Here is a 23,984-nt window from a genome sequence, read left to right as displayed (position 1 = left end):
TAGACGTGGCTGAGAATGGAATGGGCTGTCTATTTTCACACTGAGAGGTATTCAAGCAGGAACTGGGTAACCAATTGCTAGGCCGGCTGTGTCAGGGACTGTGTTGCACAGTATAATCTCTCAGCTCCCTCCCACTCTGCAATTCTACAGGGCTATCTTTTTAAAATGATTTTTTTAAAGAAAATTCTGAGGTCATCAGAGAACCATAAATACAGTGCCAATACATGACCAAATTTTAATCACTTTATACATGGAGAAAAGCATTATGAATCGATAAAAATCCTGGCAAGCTAGTCAACCTCTTCGGTAGCAAAGCGTTCCTAGGAAGATATAACTGAATGAGCCAGCCCTGAAAACATACTGGGGAAAAAATACAAATAAACAATCATGAAAATTATCTGAATTATTACGACTTTCATTTTTAGAGCCATTTATGCATTTTATAATGTAAAAACAGGTAGACACATGACCGGCTCCAACAGACTAGTTCTCATTTTATTAACAGCAGCAGAAACAGTCAAATAACATTGTTTTGCTGCTGTATTATTCTCAGGATGAGTCAGCGGAGTTTGACAGCCACCTGCTTCTTACCTCCATTGTGACTTTGCAAGAGAGAAATAATACTTCTTTATTTTTTAACAAGGCCTCAACCATCAAAAACACCCTGCAAAGAACCTAAAGCCTACCTGCTAATTACGACTTTGGCAGAGAAGTCGGTTTAGCACACACAGAAACATAAAATGCCCACAAGCAAGAATAGCATTTTACTCTACAGGACGCTGCCCCGGGTAAGGAAAGGGGTGACACTCTCATCTGCCTATTGAAGATGAGCAGTGTCACAATCTGGCATGCAAAGTATCCAACAAGTTCACTGAACAAGGCTAGAAAAAGGGGAAATCCATAAAGGAACACCAGAGAACTCCACCAAATCCCAACGTGACCTTAAGAATGGGTGTGGCTGGGGAGGGCTGGTCTGCAGTAGGCACTGTGGTTAGTATTAAAGAACCTACCAAGACCGGTTGGACAAGATAGGCTCAAAGATCTAGGAGTCACCTTCACAAAAGCAAGTAAGGCAGAGCTGGCTTCCTTCAGGATGTGGCTAAAGAACAAGAGAGAAACCTCCACTGAGCAGATTAAACCAGGGTGTGTGAATGACAGCTGGTGGGCTGCAGAGACTGAGGAGACCCAGCACTGTGCTCAGTGACATCAAAGCAATGACACCTACACATGTGTGAGACTGCCATCAACCCTACCCAATTCGCAGGTAGAACAAGAATGATGCAAGGATGGATTGAACAGATGCTTCAAGAACTTCTTGCACTCTAAATAAAAATCACCCACTGCAGGGAGAGCCTAGTAATTCAGTGCTTGTGTCCCCACAGGCTATCACCACTAATTAGAATCACCAAGTCAGCCCTGTAGATCTGCTGGAATGGCTTGGCCATTGTTGAGCAAAGGGGAAAATACTCACTGAGATTTTAAAACCACTCCAGCCCATTAAAAACCTCAGCTTCCAAAATCTGAACAGCTTGATCTTATCCCAATCACTCAGCAGACACAGGTTCAAGTAATATTTGCTTAGCTTAGCGCCTACTTTATAGCAAGTGCTTTCATTTAATTTCTCCACTCTGAAGGATGTCCCTGCAGCTTGGAACACCTCAAGAACCAAGAGAACATGATGAGGACATGAAAGAAAGTTCTCATTGATTCTGATTATGGAGTGAAAAGTCATGACAGTAGAAGAATCAATCCCAAATAGATTAAATCCATACAGTTCCTGGACTTCTAAAATCCATTGCAGCAGGTAAGACACTGATAGTTATGTTTACTGAGATTCTAAAGAATATTCAAAGATGAAGGAGGTAGAAGATGGAAATCCTGATTTTAGAATAAGTGCAATATTCTAAGAAAATTTAAAGAAATGCACACAAACATACATATGGGCACATGTGGGCCTTCCCACTCTTTTCTAAGATGCAAGGATATTTTCAGTCCTTCATGCTGGTGTTTTCTATCTCAGTAAATGGCACCATCATTCTGGGCTGAGGGCCTAAAATTTTATTATTAATTCTTGATTCCTCTTTTTCTCTAATGCTCCACATCCTATCCATTAACGAATCTGTTAAATCTACCTTCAGACCATGTTCTCAGTTTGACCACTTCCTGTCACCTCCACTGATACCTAGTAGTCAAAGCCACTATCACTGCTCCTTGTTTCCTCTCCTATCCCCAAGGTGAAATCAGAATCTCCGGGGGTCAGTGTGCTTCAAGCTCCTTGGTGCAGCCAGTCTACTCTCTACACAACAGGCAGAGGATTTACCGGTAGGTATTATGATCATTCTGTCAAAGGAAAATGGAGTCTCAGGTTATGTGACTTGCCCAAGGCCACACAGCTTGGGAGAGCCAGAGGTCAGTTATCACTCCAAGCCTATTGGGAGCCCAAATGCTTCATTTCATTTTCTCTTAAGCCAACTATTACAAGGTGACAGTGTAAGGTGCTGAGGAGAGTGGTAACAGTGCTAAGAAAGTTATAGTCTCAAGTTCTGTTGTTGTGCCACTGAAAACAACGGCACTCCACTTTTTAAGTGGCTACCATGTTAAATAGTCTGGTACCAAATAGACTAATAACACACGAAGTATAAAGAGTAAAGATGTTGATTCTAGTTTGAGTCAACGGAATTTTTTAAAAAGGACAATTCCAGGGGCGCCTGGGTGGCTCAGTCGGTTAAGCAGCTGACTTTGGCTCAGGTCATGATCTCGCGGTCCATGAGTTCGAGCCCCGTTGTTGGGCTCTGTGCTGACAGCTCGGAGCCTGGAGCCTGTTTTGGATTCTGTGTCTCCCTCTCTCTGACCCTCCCCCGTTCATGCTCTGTCTCTCTCTGTCTCAAAAATAAATGCTAAAAAAAATTAAAAAAATATTAAAAAAAAGGACAATTCCAGTTGAACATATGGAAAAATATGTCTGATATCTCATAAGGAAAACTATTATACATATTGCAATCTTGGTATTCAGACTTAGTTAAAATTAAAACATAAGGGAGTTCACCAACCATACGGATAAATTCCACAGGGAAAGCCACTTAATAAGATCAAGAAAGATTCAACTTGGCATTTGGGAAAATTAAGAGAGTTTTTTTTTCCTTCTTTCCTAATTCACTAAGAAGTCAACAAAAGGCCAACTTGTGTAATGATTCTTTCATTGAACTTTAAACAAAAAGACAAGAATAAGTAGCCATCTGGGGTTAAATTGAGCCAACAATTCGTAACTTTCCCTCAATTCCTAGGTCAAAATCAGGCTTTTAAAAAAGATTTCCATCTGTGGAGTACAAGTCACATTATCACCTTGGGAAAAAAAAAAGTCTAAATGCCGAGACAAGGATAGAAAAGAACAATAAAAAACAGTCACATAACAATCAGACACGATGCACTGGCTCTAAGGCACCCTGGAGTTTCTTTTCTAATCCTCAGTTTGAAATAATCACATCCTGAAGCTAGACACCCAGCACCCATACATGTGGCCACAGAGAAACCCCCCTGGCTAAATTCAGTGTCTCAAAAGTGAGTTTCATCTCAGCAACCAGAGAAAGCAGGTAAAGGACTTGTAAGATTTCATTTTCTGTACATTAACTGGTAAAAGAATGAACATCATTGTGGGATAAATCAAAGAATACAAAAATACTGATTCAAAGGGACACATGCACCCTGATGTCTATAGCAGCATTATCTACCATAGCCACATTATGGAAACAGCCCAAGTGTCCTTCAACTGATGAATGCATAAGGAAGAAGATGTATGCATGATTGCACACAAGGGAATACTACACAGCCATAAAAAGAATGAAATCTTGCCATTTGCAAAGATGTGGATGGAGTTAGAGAGTGTTATGCTAAGCAAAATAAGTCAGAGAAAGACAAATACCAAATAATTTCACTCATATGTGGGATTTAAGAAACAAAACGAACAGGCAAAGGGAAAAAAAAGCGAGAGGCAAACCAAGAAACAAACATTTAACTACAGAGAACAAACTGACGGCTACCAGAGGGGAGGTGGTTGAGGGGGATGGGTGAAATACATGATGGGGATTAAGGAGGGCACTTGTGATGAGTACCAGGTGATGTATGGAAGGGTTGAACCACTATATTGTACACCTGAAACTAATATTTCACTGTATGTTAATTGGAATTTAAATAAAAACTTAAAAAAAAAGAAAAAATTATAAACTGAAGAAAATAAACCCTTTAACATAAAGTTGCCACAGAAGTTTCAGACCCTTAGCAAAGCATTCAGGTATTTCTTCTAGGTGCAGATGATTACATACGTAGGCTATAAATATAGGCTGAATAAAGAGATTAATTAACTACCACACACTAAAAGTAGGTAGGCTAGCAAAAAACTAGTAATGACACTACAGAAAGGCTCAAATTCATCACACTCCCAGAGTAGATATAACAACAGCTAAAAATAAACTGAATGTATTTACTCCTCATTTGGTTATACAAATTAAGCATTCAGAATTTTAAAGAAAGTCTTCAAAATCTAATAATCGAGTATCAGCCTATAAATGTTACCATTTCTGAGAAGGGTAAGCAAGGGGAGGATAATTAGACCCAGTAGGTAACTGGGAAACAGACAAAAAATTTTACCCTAATACCTACATGCACTTGGTTTATGGTTGGCAACCTACATGGCTTTATACAGTCTGTTCCTCCTCCTCTCTGCAAAGTAAGCAAATTCACTACCCCAGTGTTTTTCAGCATTGTTGCACTTCAGAATTACCTGGGAGAGAAAATATCAGTGCTTGATCCATATGCCCAATGGACCAGACTGATTCCACTGGTCTGTGATGCATCCAGGTATCAGTATTATTTAGAAGCTCCCAATCTGATTCTCTGTGCAACCCGGGTCGAGCAGCACTGAGGTACACACAACAAGGCTATAAAACAATCCACAGTACACAAGCCTCCCCCTGCCTGACCACGTCTGACACACTTTACATTAAAGATGGCAGACAGAATCATTCTTCTTCACGTCATTTCTCTAACCACTATTCATAACTGTGAAAATAAAGTTACAAAAGTGGAGTAAGTCCACCTGCGAACTTTTATCACAATCATTCTGGCATTGATGGTGGAATGAGCCCAACTTAAGCTTAAGGTATAGAGCACCATATCAAATTTGGGTAAAATCTATACACAGAGATCTTGTTTTATTTATTTAATTTTGTCAGATAGGACATGGCCTGGGTTATATAAAAAAAAAATAAAGTAAGATAGACTAGATAGGTGGGAACTGGAAAGGGTCAAACTTGTCACAGCCATTAGGATAACAATACAGTGGCAGGGCAAGGGAGGGATCCAGGAAAAATGGTCATGGACAACAGATGCACCCAGAATCAAAGAGCTCCAACATGGAGCGACGGGTTTGTCCAGACAGCTGGCCAAGAGCAATAGTGGGGAAGGTGAAAGCAAATGATATTCAGAACTCTTGGCAGGCCTGGTTTGGCATCAGACTTGCTCACAAGTACAGTTTCAAGCTATGGTCAGGAAGGAGGGTCTCCTCTCCCAGAGTAAGGAAGGCAGGGCCCCACTCCAGGAGCTCTGAGCTGCTGTGATAGGTACCAAGGTCAAGGAAATGGTGACAGGGTGATTCATGCCATATCCTTAGAGTGCTAAGTCAGAGCTCCTTAAATGTCTCCTATCTTTAAGGTTTGCAGGGCTGGGGCAGGGCTAAGTCCACACAAAGGTGAGGGAGAGATCAGAGGAAAAGTTGGGACGCGATGCTGGAAAGGGATTTCTTTGACACCAAGCTGCATTTCTTTTAGGACCTGAGGTAAGCAATGAGACCCAAGCCAATTGCAGAAGCTATTCTAGATTGTGTCAGAATAAACCAACTCTCAGATCCACCCTTGTATACCACTGTTTGCCTGCTTCCCTCATGAAAGCCAATCTTGTATTCTAAATAGGTCTGGCCTACTAAAGTGGTTTCCTGGTCGAGAATCCAGGTTAACTCTGGCCTTCTTAATAATAACCTCTGCCTCAACTGTCACCTGACTAATCGGATCCTGTTAAATACAACCCCAGATAGATCAAGATCAGTCATCTTCAGGGCACCTGGGTGGCTCCCTCAGACTCCAGATCAGGTCATAATCTCACAGTTCATGAATTCAAACCCTGCATCGGGCTCTGGGCTGACAGCTCAGCGCCTGCAGCCTGCTTCAGATTCTCTCTCTCTCTCTCTCTTTCTCTCTCTCTCTCTCTCTCTCTCTGCCCCTCCCCCGCACGCACTCTGTCTCTTTCAAAAATAAACGTTGAAAAAATTTTTTAAAAAAAGATCACTGATCTTCAAAGATGTCTCACACAAAATAATGAACAGAGGCTCAATTTAAAATGGACATTTTCGGGGCACCTGGGTGGCTCAGTCGGTTGAGTGTCCGACTTTGGCTCAGGTCATGATCTCACAGCTCATGAGTTCGAGCCCCGTGTCGGGCTCTGTGCTCACAGCTCAGAGCCTGGAGCCTGCTTCTGCTTCTGTGTCTCCCTCTCTCTCTGCCCCTAACCCACTCACATTCTGTCTCTCTCTCAAAAATAAATAAACATTAAAAAAAATAAAAAAAATGAAATAAAATGGACATTTCCCTTTGCCCAGTTAGCTGTGTAAATGACTGGGAAGCCAAGTGCTACAGTCCCCTTAGATTAACCAAAGTGATGGCAATGCTGTATATAAAAGTACACTACTCAAAGTTACTATCTATGTATACACATCACGTGTTAACATTTAAGCGGAAAATAATAGCAAGGTAGAGCAGGATGGCTTTTGCTCATTAAAGAGATTTAAAAAGAGAATTAAAAAAAGAAAAACAAAAAACAATAGCTCCAAAAGATGCCATGATGTACTTACATAAAACATCTAAATTGCCACAAGGGCCATGTCAAAAGCAGTATCATTTAAGCACTGACAAGGTTTTATGAGCGTATTCTTGACAGCCTTCTATTGTAAGAAAAGAAGCTGAGAGGCACAGCCACACATATATTTTTAATACGCTTACTTCGAGCCATGATTTCCACTGTGTAGTTTTATTCTGAAGAATGCTAGTAAATCCTAACATGTAAACACATGGTAGAGGTGTAGTTTGCAAGCTGTGCTGCCCAGAATGACAGCCACTAGCCACGTGGGCAACTGACAACATGAGACTAGTGCAAACTGAGATGTGCTATAAATACAAAATACGCAGCTCTCTGAAACATAACACGAAAACTGAATGCAAAGTACCTCACTATTAATTTTTATATCCAAAATACAGTGAAATAGTATTTTGGATATACTAGGTAAAAGAAAATATATTATTAAAATTAATTTCACCTGTTTCTTTTCATTTTTAAACTATGGCTACCAGATTATTAAAAACTACACGTGTCTAGCATTTGTAGCTCACATTCTATTTCTCTTAGTGTTGATCTGAGATACGAAGGCCAATTTGACATAAACAGATTCCATGGAATCATTAGTTAAATCCCAGTTGGTCTAAAGTCTGACCTGTACTCTTAGCAGAAGAGTAGTATCTCTGCTACATTGTAAGGGCCCTTATATGAAACCTTCAAAGTAGTCTGTTGGAACCAGAGTCCACAAGACTTCAGCAGATGAAAATGAACCAATCTTGCTAAAAAAATAGTGTAACCAAAACATACCTGATCAAGTTTAATTGAAAACCCCATTTAAAAATACTTTGTTTCATGACATACAATATAACTTTACAACTTCTAAAGATGAAAATTGTCTGAAAAACTACTCAAAGAATTCAGACTGATGGTCAGTGTCAAAATCAAACACCTCACATGTGTTAGCAGTCAAACAAGAACACACAACGTAGAAAGGATTCTATTGACAATATCTTCATAAAATATAAATCATCTATGAACAAATTATTAGACAGGATTTATTTGAAGATAAATACCAGGAGAGAATACAGGAGAGAAATACCAATAAATGGAGAAAAGAAACCAAGCTTCAATGACCCAACATATGAAAGATGTCAACTTTCTCAGTAAATTCATAAAAATGCAATCTCAATAAATATCCCAACACATTTTTTTAAGTGTTTACTTATTTTTGAGAGAGAGAGAGAGATAGAGAGAGAGAATAGGGGAGGGGCAGAGAGAGAGAAAGACACAGAATCTGAAGCAGGCTCCAGGCTGAGCTGTCAGCATATATCCCAACGCAGGGCTCAAACCCACAAACTGCACGATCATAACCTAAGCCCAAGTCGGACGCTTAACCAACTGAGCCACCTAGGCGCCCCTCTCAAAACATTTTTAATCTTGACCGAGTGATGCATTCACTGGGTCAAGTGGAAAAATAAACATGAAAAAAATCAGATAAAAGAGCAGCGAGAGTAAGAGAGCTATGAGGATAGTTCCTAATTGCGGTAATGGAAGTTGATAGTAGGGGTCAAAAGAGACCAAAACAGAGAGGGGAGGGCAGAGAAAAGGGGGAGAGAATGCTCCCAGAAATGACTCAACTATATATGTCAGTTTAGTAGATAAAAGAAACACCTCAAAGCAATATGAAAAGAATGTAGTATTAAATACATGATTATTATCTCACGTGGATTATAATTTGAGGAAAAATAAAATTAGATCCCTACCTCCCAGTACACAACAAAACAAACCCCACAGGAATTGCACATACAGCTGTTTAAACTGAAATGCAAAAGTACTAGAAGAAAAATGTAAGTGAAAAATTACCTTTACCTTGAAATGGGAAATATGACATTAAAGCATATATTTTAATGACAAAACTGAAAGATGATACATCATAAAAATTAACTTGGATGTAGGGAAGGGTCCAAGATGGCGATGTAGAAAGACCTTAAAATCCCCTCTTTGGTGGACACACTGAATCTACACCTACATATGGATGACTGCAGCTTCTGTACAACAAAAGTTAGAGAAACCACATAGAGGGTAGCAGGAGAGTCAGAGACATGGTAACAACTGGGAATGCCTACCTCCAACACCATGAACAGCAGTACTGAGGGACTGTAAGCAGACTCATCTGTCCTGGGGCACAGAAAAAAAGCTTCAGTTTAAAAGAACTGTATCCACCAAGCACTGGCGGGCCTGCTGGAACTCCCCAAGTCACTGGGGTTGGCCACCAGCAGCCCTGTTACATTATATTACCCCTCCACCTGGATAGTGCAGACAAAATTGGGGTCTGGGCACCCTGGCTGGTCTGCTGCCTCAGTGAGCGTGGGCCCATAACCCTGTCCAGCCACAGTTTAAAACAGCAAATAGAATATAAAGGAAGTTATCCAGAAATGTGCTAAACCACAAGGGAGCCATGGAATACTCTCCAGAGTTAGACGGGTTGATGAGCGCCACTGTTTGTTGACAGAGCAGATGGGAGCTGAGTCTGGGCATCCCAGCTGGCCTGCTGCCTCAGTGAGCCTGGACCCCTCGCCGACACCAGCTCAAGCCATCCCACCAAAGTGGGCCCCAGTGCGGTACATGCTGGGACACCCTGGACAGTACCCACGATAGCTACAGCCATCTTGCCAAGGGCACTCAAGGGCAAAGCATCCCAGAACACTCCAGGCTTGCACAGCCCCAGCTACATATCCTCACTCAGCAACCAGGCCATATGAGGCCAATATTCCTAATAAACATATATGCAAAAATCCTCAACTAAATATTGGCAAACCACATTCAACAATAGATTAGAAGAATCATTTACCATGATCAACTGATATTTATCCCAGAATGCAAGAATGGTTCAATATCCAAAAATCAATCAACATGATGCACCATATTTGGGGCATCTGGGTGGCTCAGTAGGTTGAGTGTCTGACTTTGGCTCAGGTCACAATCTCATGCCTTCTGAGTTTAAGCCCTGCATTGGGGTTCTGTGCTGACAGCTTGGAGACTGGAGCCTGGAGCCTACTTCAGACTCTGTCTCCATCTCTCTCTCTTGGCCCCTTCCCTGCTCACACACTGTCACTGCCTCTCTCTCTCTGAAATATAAATAAACATTAAAAAAAATTAAAAAACATGATGCATCACATTAACAAAATGAAGGAAAAAACCCATATAATCATCTCAACAGATGCAGAAAAAGCATTTGACAAAATTCAATATCCATGGATAAAACTCTTAAAGTGGGTTTAGAAGGAATATATCTCAACATAATAAAGGCCATATATGACAAACCCACAGCTAACATCATACTCCATGGGGAAAAGCTGAAGGCCTTTCCTCTAAGATCAGGAATAAGACAAGTATGTCAATGCATGTCACATTTACTTATGATAATACTGGAAGTCCTAGACACAGCAATCAGACAAGAAAAAGAAAGAAAAGGCATCCAAATTGGTAAGTAAGAAGTAAAACTATTTGCAGATTACATGATTATACACACACATACTATATATGCACATATACACAAATATATATAAAACCCTAAAGACTTCACCAAGAAATTGGAATAAATGAAGTCAGTAAAGTTGCAGGATACAAAACACACAGAAATCTGTTGTGTTTCTATACACTAATAACAAAATAGCAGACAGAGAAACTAAGAAAACAATTCTACTTACAACTGAACTCCCCCCCGCCCCCCGAAAATACCTAAAAACCAAATAAGTAAAAGACTTGTACTCTGAAAACTAAAACATTGATTGAAGAAATTGAAGATGACACAAATGGAAAGATATACTGTGCTCACAGATGGAAGAATATTGTTAAAATATCCATACTGCCCAAAGCAATCTATAGATTCAATGCAATGCCTATCAAAAACCAATAGTATTTTAAACAGAACTAGAACAAAGAATCCTAAAATTTATAAGAAACCACAAAGGACCCTGAATAGCCAAAGTAATCTTGAAAAAGAAGAACAACGTAGGAGGGGACCACAATCCTAGATTTCAAGCCATACTACATACAAAGCTATGGTAATCAAAACAGTATGGCATTGGCACAAAAATATATACATCAATGGAACAGGATAGAGAGCCCAGAAATAAGCCCATGCTTATAAGGTTAATTAATCTAAAACAAAGGTGGGGCACCTGGGTGGCTCAGTTGGTTAAGCATCCAACTTCAGGTCAGGTCACAATCTCATGGTTTGTGGGTTGGAGCCCCATGTCGGGCTCTGTGCTGACAGCTCAGAACCTGTAGCCTGCTTCAGATTCTGTGTCTCCCTCTTTCTCTGCCCCTACCCTGCTTGTGCTCTCTCTCTTAAAAAATGAATAAATAGCCAGTTAAGCATTGAACTTTAGCTCAGGTAATGATCTCAGGGTTCGTGGGTTGGAGCTCCACATCAGGCTCTATGCTGACAGCTCAGAGCCTGGAGCCTGCTTCAGATTCTGTGTCTCCCTCTCTCTCTGCCCCTCACTTGCTCATGCTCTGTCTCTCTCAAAAGTGAATAACATTTAAAAAAAATTATTTTTAAAATTACAACAAGGGAAGCCAGAATACACAAAGGGGAAAAAGACAGCCTCTTCAATAAATGGTGTTTGGAGAACCAGATAGCTACATGCAAAATAATGAAACTAGACCACTTGTTTATGTCATACACCAAAACAAACTCAAAATGGATTAAAGAGATGAGATATGTAAGATATGAAAGAATAAAACTCCTTAAAGAAAAAATAAGCATGGAGCACCTGGGTGGCTCAGTCAGTTAAGCATCTGACTCTTGATTTCGGCTGAGGTCATGATCTCACAGTTTGGGAGATTGAGCACAGAGCCTCCTTGGGATTCTCCCTCTTCCCCTCTCTCTGCCCATCCCCAAATTGCCTGTGCACACACATGTACTCTCTCTCTCTCTCTCAAAATAAATAACTAAACTTAAAAAAAAAAAGAAAGAAAAGAAAAAGTAGGCAATAATCTCTTGGACATTAGCCTTAGCAACATTTTTCTAGAGATGTCTCCTGAGGCAAGAGAATCAAAAGCAAAAATAAACTATTGGGATCCCACCAAAACAAACACACAAACAAACTTTTGCACAATGAAGAAAATCATCAACAAAATGAAAAAGGAAACCTAGTGAATGGGAGAAGATATTTGCAAATAATATATCTGTTTGGGGTTAATATCCAACATATATAAAGAAGTTATACAACTATCAAGAAGACAAATAATCTGACTAAAAATGGGCAGATGACATGAAGAGACATTTTTCCAAAGATGTACAGAAGGCCAAGAGACACATGAGAGTATCTCAACATCACTAACCATCAGGGGAATGCAAACCAAAACCACAATGAGATATCACCTTACACCTGTCAGAATGGCTGTTATTGGAAAGACAAATAAGTGTTGGCGAGGATGTGAAGAAAAAGGAACCCTCATTTACCATTAAGGAGAATGTAAACTGGTATAGCCACTATGGAAAACAATAAGGAGATTGTGCAAAAAAATTGAAAATGTAAATACCATGTGATCCAGTAATACTACCACTGGGTACTTACCCAAAGGAAACGAAAACACTAATTTGAAAAGATATATGCACCCCTATGTTTATTGCAGCACTATTTACCATACTCAAGATATGGAAGCAACCCAAGAATCCACCGATGGATGGATCCACACACACATATATACATATAATGGAATATTACTTAGCCATAAAGAAGAATGAAATCTTGCCATTTGAGACAACACATCCCTGTGGGATGGGCCTACAGAACCTAAGTGAAAAAGGTCAGAGGAAGACAAATTACATGATTTCACTTATGTGTGGAATTTCATAAATAAAAAAAATGAACAAAGAAACAAAAAACAGAAACAGACTCACAGATACAGAGAACAAACCGATGGTTGTCAGAGGCAAGGGGGGTAGAAAGGATGGGCAAAATGGGTGAAGGGGAGTGGGAGGTACAGGCTTCCAGATATGGAATGAAAAAGTCATAGGAATGAAAGGTACAGCATAGGGATTATAGTCAATTGTATTGTAACAGTACTGTGAGGTGACAGAAGGTGGCTACACCTGGCAGTGAGCAGCGCATAATGCATGGAGAAGTTCAATCATTATGTTATACATCTGAAACTAATGTAACATTGTATGCCAACTACTATGATTTTTTTAATTTAAAAAATGCTTCTGAAAATTAACATACACTAGAAAACACTACAAAGAAGTTAACAAACTATAAGCAGCGAAAAATTACTATCTTTAACATATGAGAAGCTCTTAAATTTCAATACAAAACAAATTCCATGTCATTTAGGACAAAATATATTCAACCTAATAACTGAAAGCAATGTAAACTTAGAGATTCATTTTTTGCATCAGATATTCATAAGGGTGAGAAAGGTGGCAATACAATGTTGGAGAAGGAATAGAGAAGTATGCACTCTTGGTTACTTTCAGTAGATGTATAAATTGATACAATCTTTCCAGCAATTTTGAAATATGTATCAATAGGCATTTAAAAGATGCATACTTTTGATCCAGAAATCCCTTTCCTAGGGCCTTTTTACAAAGAAATAATCAGAAAAGTGTACAAATGTCTAAAAATGCTTATTCAAGAATCCTTTTTAAAAACCTGAAATGACCTAAATGCCATAGAAAATCCCTTAGTAATTATACACTAACATAAAAATGTTAAGCTTTCATGAAATTAATGATCTATGTATTCAGCAAATAGTATTGAGCCCCTACTAAATTCTAGGCTCAGCTCTAGACAGAGAATATAAACTATCACTGTTTCCCCCTGGAAAGTAGTTGCAAATATATATATATATATATATATATATGTGTGTATATATATATATGTGTGTGTGTGTATATATATATATATGTATATATATATATATACACACACACACATATATATATATATATATTAATGTTAACAGTAGTTATATTTGGAAGGCATAGTTTGGGGTGATTTTTACTGTCTTTCTGACACCTTTTACAGTGCACATTTTTTTCCAATGAGCAAGTGTGAAACTTCTAAGATCCAGAGAACAATGTTAGGCTTTTCCATTAAAAACAAAGTTCAGAGTTATCCATTCATGTGACAAACATGGAGGGCCACTACCCTAAGTGCAGTGTAGAGCAGTAAACAGATCACACTGTTCACACTGTTGTTTTTGTTTGTTTTTTGTTTTGTTTTGTTTTGTTTTTAAATTGCTCTCGCAGGATGAGGGTGTCAAATAGGTCTAGTTGTAAGGCATCTCTAGATCATCTTACCTCTAAGTCATAAGATTAATTTATTCATTCAACAGTATCTGAGCTTCTATTACATTCCAGGCAACGTCCTCAGTGGGAGCCATGTATCGGTAAACAAAATAGACAAAAATCCCCGCCTTTAGTTTAGGGAATTTACAATCCAGAGAATAATAGCTTTGAAAGGTACGGGCTCCAGCTAGTAGTGAAGAATGAGACTGCTGCCTTTACAACATTTACATTCTAATGAAACTCTGTGAACAGAAACCCATACTATAGGGTTCATACCATAGAAACCCAACTTCAAAACTATACTCACCACACAAACTTTCCTATGGTTGTAAAGTAGCACATGATTCAGTTCTCACTGTTTTTGAAATGACATGATGAAAATGTGAACAATATGCTATATTTTAGAAAACCTTAAAAATTTTAGTTCTGCCACACTTACTATCTCTAGAATTGCACTAAGAGAAATGAAATGTATTGGGGATTCTCAAATACTGATTTTGTGAAGTATCACTATACTCACATTCCCACTCTCTCACAATGCTGTATCAGTTCTAAATCTAAAACCGATCTCCAGGTTTCCTTTGGGATCTCATTCATTCATCACACCTTTTTGTCTCATCACCCAACTAGCTGGCACACAGCAGGTGCATAATACATGCTTATTAAAGGAATAGGTATTCTTAGTCATCTTTTACCTGGACAAATGAAACCTCCCCCAAATTTCCCTTTAACAATTCTTACAGAAACTACTCGAATGTTCCTTTTGCTATCTTTTAAGTAAATAAAACACAATATGCTATAAAATTGCAAACATTTTAAAGTTGCCATTTACACAGACTAGTTTAGGAAAACAATGCCTAAAACAACTAAATTGATCACTTCGCACATATTTTACACAACCAAATGAATGTCTTACATTTTAGCCTAATATTCAGCAGAAGAAAATGCAAACTATTGGACAGGTGTGTGTGTATGCGTACATTTCCTTAGTTTTGAACAATTTAATGCTTATTATTTTATCAATTATGAGGTCCAGAACACTCCTTTATTTCAAGCAAGAGCCTTTGCCAATCTCAACACCTGAAGGTCTCTGTGCCTGTTAGCTGTGTACCCAATAGCCATTCTTTCTTTCTTTCTCCTTTAGTAATAAAACACTGAGTAATGTGGCTAGCTAGAAAATTCCATTCCCAGCTTCCCTTGCAGATGGAAGCCACAGTAAAATAAACAAGAGTCTTTGTGTGGTACTTCCAGGAAAACCCTTTGGTCTTTCATCTTTTTGTGTTTTCCTACCTGGAGCTTTTCCATGATGGTTGGAACCCCAGCAACCATGTTATGACTTCATGGAAGATGGTGAAGCAGAAAGGTGTAAGGAGACAATGTCCCTTCCAATTTTATGTATCAAGCATAGCTGCTCTGGACTGCTTACCTCCATTCTAGTGTTACAAGAGAAAATTTTGTATAAACCACCACAATTTCAGTCCCTGATTCTAACATTCCTAATGTTGTATTCAGAGACTCATTTGATTTAGCTGGGGTAAAAATGAAGAAATTCAGAATTCTTAGTCTTCTGTTTCATCCTGTTTTGCTTTCTGGAAAATTTATCTACTCTCAGGGATTACCTATTACCTCTGAACTCAAGATTCCCATTTGATTTTGCCCGCATCTAACTTCCAATTCTAAGTATCTTCAAAACACATCCCCTTGGATATCCCACAATTACTACTTCTCATTGTATTGACTCTCCTCAATTTCCTTATCTTTTAATAATTTTCCCAGTCAGTCAGATTCAAGACTAAAGCAGAGGTCCTCAAAATGTGTTTCACTTATACCAGAACATCCTGGGACGTTCATTAAGAATGTAGATTCTCAGTCCTGCAGATCTAATGAAGAAAATCTTCATGAGTAACACCCCCAAAATGCGGCTTTAATGAGATACTAGAGATCTTACAAACATTAGAATTCAAAATTCCTGCTTTAGAATTTCCTTTTATTTTAATCCATTTGTCTCCCGATCTATATTGCTATGTTCTATGATGTGACTTTTGTGACCCCCTTTCCTACTATTCTCCCCCACACTGTTCCTTTAACACTCCTGACTCTCTTGTCTTGGGGGCCTGTGCTGTGACTATTCCCTCTACCTAGAACACTCTTCCTTCCCCTAGATCTCCACAAGGCTAATTCCTTCACTTTCTCCATGGCATCTTTTCAGTGAAGGCCAGCCTAATCAACCTATTTAAAATTGTAATCCATCCACCAACCTTATGCATCGTACCTTCCTGTTATATTTCCTGTAGTACTTACTACATAACAAATTCTATAATTTGCTAATTCATTGTGTTTTCCTGGTCTCTTAACTCACTAAAATGTAAGCACCTCCAGGGCAGAGCTTTTTTCTATCCTGTTCACCAATGTATCCCAAGTACCTGAAATAGAACTTGAGGAGCTCAACAGATACCTGCTGAATGAGTTAATGTTTTACTCAGCAATATCTCAGATTCCTCCCTTCCCATTCTCACTGCTGTACTTCAAAACTAATCCTGACCTTTGTCATTACTAGATTTTTTTTTTTTTAATGATAAGAGTCTATCTTGCCATTCTCTCCAAACCATCCAACATGCTTCCAGATGCATCTTTCTAAGACATTTACTTTTTGGGGGATGTCATTCCCCTATGATGATTTGGGGCCTAACTGGCCCTGTTACATATATTACACACTGGACTCATGCTTGAAGGAGAAATGGGTTAGACAAACTCTAAGATCTCCTTCAAATACTTGATTCTGTATCCAAATGACTCATTTTCATATTTGAAATACCTTGTAATCTAGCAGTAATTTACCTATACATATTTATATCCTGCTCCTTCCAAGTTTCCCCTGCTCCTGGCTAATTTCCTTAATATCTCTCAAATAAGTATGCTGACTTTCACCATTTTTTCAATTGGCTACTCTCTACCTTTAACACCCTCCCAACTACTGAAAGAAAAAAAAAAAGGCAATATCCTTTGAAATCTTGCTACACAGACCTGAAGGCCAGTGCCATCCAGCATTATCTGGGAGTTTGTCAGAAATGCATAGCTGCAGCCCCATCCCAGACCTACCAACTTGGAATCTATACCTAACAAGATCCCTAGATGACTGATGTGCTCCTTAAAGTTTGGGAAGCACTCATCTCAAATTATTCCTCAATGAAGCAGTCACTCGGCAGGCCTCATGTTCTATGTCCTGACCTCCAATGGTATGTATGTCAGCCATAGAAAGCACAATGTTCAATTAATAGCATCCCCTCGTGGACTATTTATTCCTTATTTCTTGTAAGTTCTCTAGCCCTAATTGGGATGTAAATAACTTGTACACAGGAAAGCTGTGCATCTGGCCAATCTGGCTGCAGGGAACAGAAACCCATTTAAGTCACTTGGAGGGAAAAAAAGAGCTTATTCTAACACTGCTTGGGAACAGTGACTAGAAAACTCAGGGAGGGAGGAGTTCCAAGGCTGGGCTACCGCCTGTCAGCATCTGTCTCTCTGCCCCATTCTCTCCATCCAATCCATTCTCTCTCCTATTTTTCTCTGTTTACCATAGTTCCTGCTTCCTCATGACAGCAGCATTCATGTGACCTATTAGAGCCAGCCATTCTTTCCTCCACTAGCCTATTCACCTCTGTCCCTTTCTGTTTCAATTTTCACCCTCCGGCTGTAAGCTTAACTCTTCCCATGAGAGAGATGCTCACCACAGAGAATCTTTTTGAGCCAAACCACAAGGTTACAAGTGTCTGCGCTACCTTGTAGGATTGTCTGCCCTTGAGTCATGAGACCACCCTGGTCCAATCGGCTGAGCCAAAGGCGTTGCAGTTCAGAACAAGGCCCTTTAGGCAGCAGGAGCTGTCAAAGGAGAATATTCCTTAGGAAAGAAGTGTGGGCAGGGCGGGCAATGAGCCATATCTCCAACCCACAGAGTCATTATTTATGTTGTCCTCACCATAGTCCTGAGCAACCTACTGAGCACATAATAAACTGAAACCAACCACTATGCGAGGGAAGAGTCATTCACCAAGCTCCATTATGGCCCTGACACTGGGATGCACAGGGAATACAAAGATTAAATAAAAAAGTCCTTATTTTCCCAGAGCTCTAAGTCCAAACGTGTCACTGAACTAGCTACTTGACCTTGGGCAAGTACCTCAACGTGGGCCACGGTTTCCTCAACTATCGGATGAGACCACCCTCACTTACCTCCAGGAGTGTTGAGAAAATGCTTGGAAAAATACACATAACAATAAAAAACAATACTGTAGCATTTCGGTATTAATAACACCCACTCACATGCCACAGGTTTTGCATTGTTTTCTGGTCTTTTCTCTTTTTCTGATTTCCCACGATACATGGTTCATTAGTTGCTATTTGAAAAAACAATCCCAATTATTACCACTCTATTTTCATTACCTGTATGGCTCACTCAGATGATTAGAAATATTCATTCATTTCACTCAGATGTATAAGATGAAAAAGAACGAATAAATTTTTTACCGTGTACTTTTAAAAAATGATACTACCATTTATTCACCTTGTATCCAAAATTGTCATGTCTTACAAACTTTTCCATTACAGTACAAATAACAATAAGTATGTACGAAATTCCTATGTAGGACACAGGTCAGCTTTGACTCTTGTGTGGCCACTACTCAGAACGGTTTCATTTAGTATTGCCTAAACCCTCTAAGAAGTAAACCACAGATACTACAACTCGATGTCCCCATTTTTTTTTTTTTTTTTTTTTTTTACATGAAGATTCTGAGGAGGAAAAACAGTAAAATGGCCTGTCTCAAGCCCTGGAGTCCTAGTCTCCTAACTGCCAGACCTTTCTAAAACCACTTTACCACCTGCCTCACATTAAGGGACGGGGGGGTGGAGGGGGGAGGGCGGGAGCCAGTGATGACGGCATGATAGACTAGTTCTCAAAACCATGTTATTCCACCCTTTGCAAATTCAAGTCCTGGTTTATGGGAGAGAGAAACAAAACAAAACTCGAGACATGTACAACCTTGGCTTTGCCATAAGCAAAATCAAGAAATGTTTACCGAGTGACTGTCACTTGCCAGGAAGAATGCTGAGGGCTCCTGAGATAAGATGGAGAGGGTGTCTCGGCCCTCCAAAAGCTTACTTGCTATACCCTTGGGCATCTGTTGCTCACTGCTGACAGGTGTAGCCATTCAACAGCTGGCCCTGGGTGGAGCAAAGAAAACGGCTTCCACCTAGCTAAAAAGTCAGCTTAGCTGGCCAAAGTGAGGACATCAAGGAAAAGGAAAGACAAAAATGAGATCGCAGACGGAAGCTGGGTGGACTCCACTGCAGGAGGGAGAATTGCAGACCGTAATGCACAGAACCCGCTGGGCACCCAGCCGCAATTAAGGCTCCTCACGCTGTCAGAGGCAAGGGGCTGTGGATCAAAGGATCCTGAATCTGGAAAACGCACCCCGCTCCTTGGGGAGCCGCGGGGAGGGAGCTGCAAAAAGGTGGGTGCCAGAGGCGGGGGCGGCGGGCTGGGGTCTGTTCAATAGGGTGAGGAAGCCAAGTGGAGACAGGGTGGCTGGTGCGCTAGCGGGGAGGGCGGCGGGCAGGACGAGAGCCCTCGGTGACAGGAACCGAATTGTCACGCTGCGGTGTAAAGCAAGCCCTGGGGCTCCCGCCGAGGACACCAATTTCAGGACTCTAGAGCCGGGAAGGGGTCTGCGAATGCACTGCAGGCGGCGCTGGGAGAAGGATCTGCCAGGGCAGGCACGACAACCAGACTTACCTAGGGGAAGAGGTGGGACGGGGGCATCTTTTCCCTAACACACACACGGCCCGACCCCAAGCTGGCCCTGAGCCACCCCCGTGCGCGCTGCGCGCACAGCCCCGCGCTGCGGCGGCCGCTCACCCTCCGCGCGGGAGCGGATTTCCGACACTGTCCTCCGCATGGTGGGCATCGCTGCGCCCGCCGCAGGTGGATCCTCAGCTGGGACTCTGCACCTGTCACGGCGCCGCGCGGGCGGGAGACCTGGCTGCGCGGCGCCGAGTGCTCAGCGGCCGCGCGGGCCCCGCTGCCCACCCAGGGCAGCGCCGCCGCCGGACGGCCCCCGCACGCCGGAACTGGAGGAAGAGACTACGAAGGTGGTGGCGTCTGCGGCGCTAGCGAGCTCTCCCGGCAGCCGCCGAGGGGGCGGCTCGGCGAGGGGAGGAGCTCGGGTGCCGACGCCGGGGGAGGGGTCGCCGAGGCTCGCGCTCACTCGCTCCCGCGGCAGCCCGGCAGGGAAGTCGGGAGAGGGGCGGGGAGAGAGCCGGGAGAACCTCCTCCGCCCCGCCCCGCCCCGCCCCGCCCCGGGCCGCACCATTCCTGCGGGGGAAGGGTGGTCAGCTCCCAGCCTCCTCTTCACCCCCCGGGCGCCCTCGCTCCGTCTCGCAGCTTCGGCTCGTCCCGTCCTTGCTCCACACGGTTCTGACTCTGCCGAAGTCTTGACCAGAGAGGAAGGTGTGCTTTGGCCCCTGTATCTCCGTGTATCTCCTTCCCACTACCCTGCGGCTTTTAATAGCAATGGAGTTGGCCTTGGTCTAGAAAGTGGTGTTGGGTCCGAGTGGACCGGCGAAGGGGCTGAGAAGGCGTGGGACGCCAAGGGTTAAGTCCCAGTCCGGGCAATGGAAAGGGACCGTGAGTTCGCCGCCTGGGTGGAATTCTAGCCTCCCAGAGCGGCCGGCAACCCTCACTGCCTGAGCCTTACTTGCCCCATAGCCCGGCCCGCGAGCAACAGGCTCTGAGGCCGGGCTTCCCACCCCCGCGCCAGTGCTCCTCCGGCCACGGTGCTTGGTTGCAGGCGGACTGCTTGCGAGTGGGCCGTAGGGTCCCGCCAGTGTGTGCGCTCAGTCCGACGAGGCTCGGGAATTGCAATAAATTCAACAATTGCGCTAGGTGGTTCACAAAGGACTTTTTTGTTTTGGGTTTTTGCGTGGAGTCAAACCTGCAGGAAGTTGAGTGCAGTAGTTTTACTTGAAAAGGGGAAGTGTCCTAGCATAAAATCCATAAATGCTACATTTTAATTTGCTCCATACCCTAGTGATCATCCTAACCTCATTACCTTTTATTTTGCATAGCAAGGTCTATGCTAACAAGTTTTTGAAACTAGTACCGTATTCTTTTATTGCTGATTTTATCTTCAAGTTAGGATGTAAGGTTTTATGTAGATTCTGGTGAGCTGCTGAAATGGCAAGAAAGGAATAAATTAAATTAAAAGCAATTTGCTTCTCCCTTCGTCTTGTGCTCTTCCTCCAGTATCCCGTGGAAGAGAGGCCTTTTATGTGAGTTGTTTTCAGCTCCTGAAGGGAGAGATCTGAGGAGGTTTGACCAGAGAGATAAGTGATTATTCCCAACCCTCAAGATAAAATGAAATCCACTAACAGCATCTTATCTCCATTTGTGGTATTTCCTTTGCCTCCTGCAGGTAACATTTGCTAATCAGAGCCCTGCCCTACATTAATACTCCCCGTTATGTGGTCAATGCATATTTATGAAGAGCCCACTCTCCTAGGCTCTGATTCAAAGGCTGGGATTAGAACAAAGAAAATGTATTTCCAGTATTCCTGAAGCATCAGCAAGGGTAGAGCAGGGCTCAAGATAATTGTGTTTTAGTGATGGTCATGATTTGCAAGTATGGTCTTCGAAAAGTAAGAAATAAGCAGTCTTGTTAGGACTGTCATCACTGGCCATTTTTATTTCTTCCAGGTCCAGGACTTCCTGTATAAAGCAGGTATCCTCTGGCTTCATGAACATGAGTCTGGAACAAATTAAAAGGGTAAGTACAACCATGGAGACAGTAAAACAAAACAAAACATCAGCTTTAAAAGTTAGTGAACAGAAACCAGAGAAAATGCTGTGCTTTTATGATTAACATTTTAGGTATAGTTTTATATAAAGCCAGAGCCAGTTTTTATTCAAAATCAGTGCACAGCAGCATGACGGTTTTTGATTTATGAGCAATCACCTTTGTAATTCCTAACGAGCCCTCAAGTGAAGTTCAATTCTGCTTAACTGAAGGGAGTTTCAGAGATTACCTGTATTTTCTAGAGAAATCTATTTTATATGGTTCTGTGCGTGTGTGTGTCCCATTACCAACCCATCAGGAAAGTTGACAACATATGCGATTCATATAGGAAATGACCACTGTCTTTCATACAGAGACAATCATTGCATGGTACAGTCTAGCTTACTGTGTGTCCTTTTCCCAGATCATTCTATCACTATCCACAATGGTGATAGTATGCCAATCAACTCATTTCTGAAAAACCACTCATTTCTGATGGCTAGAAACCACACACATTTGTATTGGGGCAGAAACCTGACTGAAGTAGAATATTGCACTAATCTGCATCTGCTTGATTTCAATTTTTTTTTTTAACGTTTATTCATTTTTGAGACAGAGAGAGACAGAGCATGAACGGGGGAGGGTCAGAGAGAGGGAGACACAGAATCTGAAACAGGCTCCAGGCTCTGAGCTGTCAGCACAGAGCCCGACGCGGGGCTCGAACTCACGGACCGCGAGATCATGACCTGAGCCGAAGTCGGACGCTTAACCGACTGAGCCACCCAGGCGCCCCTGCATCTGCTTGATTTCAAAGCCCTCCCAGATATTCTCACCTTCCATTGTTGTGTGAAGTACAACGTGCCAGCCTCTGGCAGGGAACTCTGATTCTGGCAACATGACCTTGTCACAGAACCTGTAGTACAATTCAGATGTCAGCAAGATCATTTTAAAACTTTCAGGTTCTATGACCACGCTACTGGTGGATTTAGGAGGGAGAGGGTTATTCAAGGACAGCTTCTCTAAGGACCAGGTTTTATCATCCTCCACAAGATATGCATCGAATGCATAAAATGTGTGAGGCACCAAGCCAGAGTACTAGGTGACAAAGACACATAATGCACATGTGAAAGCTAACCAGCAATATGACAAAATGGCTGACACTTAAAGTCCAATAGACTATAGACATCGAGAGAAGGAGAGAGTCCAAGAGCTGAGGTGATCAACATGATTGAACTAGGTCTTAGAGTCAGAGTTAAGGATGTAGAAGTGGAAAGGAGACATCATTTCAGGTAGGGATGCTTGACATACAGTAAATACTCAATAATGATTGTTCAGTGAATGTTTAAGGTAACTGGAATGATAGAAAAGCATATATCCTTGGGAGGAACAGAGAGATCAATTTGACTACAACAAAGCTTCTCCTCAGGAATCTGTACACCTTAAATGGATGAATTGTTATGTTATATGAATGATAACTTAATAAAGATGTTAAAAAAAAATATCTCCAAAGTTGTCAGCTAAAAATTATCAAGGCCAGAAAGTCAAAAAGAGATGTCAGAGGATATTCCTACCTTAGTGGGTTTTCACTTACCTGATATTGCCTGGGTCTTTTGTTGTTTGGGGCCACCAAGGGTTAAGAATTTGGTTTCCTTTGGGAGGAACTCATAGTCATATAGGTGCTCACTAATATACTGATTTATAATAAAGCCTGATGTGTTTTGTGAACTTATGGCCCAAAGGTAGAGACATGCCTGAGAACCCTGCATCTGATTAGGACTGAGGTGTGGAAAGTTGATTTCCACACTCCTATAAAATACAGACACTGAATAGTGCTGGCCACCAAATTCTATATTCTTTTGCGGGTGCATAAAATAATTGGGTAAATTAATCTTAAATTGTAGATAATTACAATTATCTTTTAGTTTAAAATTGAGTTATGACAAAATTCTATCAGATTGCAAATCTGCCTGGTT

The 23,984-nt window shown here is 41.4% G+C and overlaps 2 protein-coding genes across 6 annotated transcripts in view; one reads left to right on the top strand and one right to left on the bottom strand.

Moving 5' to 3' along the window:
- Nucleotides 1-20,455, bottom strand: part of ATP8A1 (ATPase phospholipid transporting 8A1) — a 229,724-nt gene extending 209,269 nt beyond the window's left edge. For 2 of the 5 annotated variants that reach the window (XM_015084122.3, XM_053217414.1), the window contains exon 1: nt 20,097-20,455. Coding sequence is in view for 1 of the 5 variants with exons in the window: in XM_027056225.2 (XP_026912026.1) it covers nt 20,097-20,145 (49 nt within the window). In the remaining 4 variants the exon portion in view is untranslated. The remainder of the gene's footprint in view (nt 1-20,096) is intronic. The other 3 variants (XM_053217412.1, XM_015084124.3, XM_027056225.2) reach the window with 2 other exon arrangements.
- On the top strand, nt 20,135-23,393 carry LOC113598302 (translation initiation factor IF-2-like). Its single transcript, XM_053217416.1, has 2 exons — nt 20,135-20,687; nt 21,933-23,393. Exons 1-2 carry the CDS (start codon nt 20,135-20,137, stop codon nt 21,950-21,952), a joined length of 573 nt encoding a protein of 190 aa, XP_053073391.1. The 3' UTR covers nt 21,953-23,393.
- Nucleotides 23,394-23,984: the final 591 nt, after the last annotated feature.

Source organism: Acinonyx jubatus, chromosome B1, assembly GCF_027475565.1.
Source record: "Acinonyx jubatus isolate Ajub_Pintada_27869175 chromosome B1, VMU_Ajub_asm_v1.0, whole genome shotgun sequence".
In the NCBI taxonomy this organism is placed as follows: Eukaryota; Metazoa; Chordata; class Mammalia; order Carnivora; family Felidae; genus Acinonyx; species Acinonyx jubatus.
Note: the sequence above shows the minus strand (reverse complement) of the source record. Positions and strands in the feature narration are given on the sequence as shown.

What these genes read in the sequence shown, in the direction of transcription:
- LOC113598302 (XM_053217416.1), top strand. Translation starts at nt 20,135, where the DNA reads ATGGTGGGCATCGCTGCGCCCGCCGCAGGTGGATCCTCAGCTGGGACT. An exon ending in AGTCTTGACCAGAGAGGAAG is followed by an intron (nt 20,688 to 21,932) that starts GTGTGCTTTGGC and finishes TATTTCTTCCAG; the next exon opens with GTCCAGGACTTCCTGTATAA.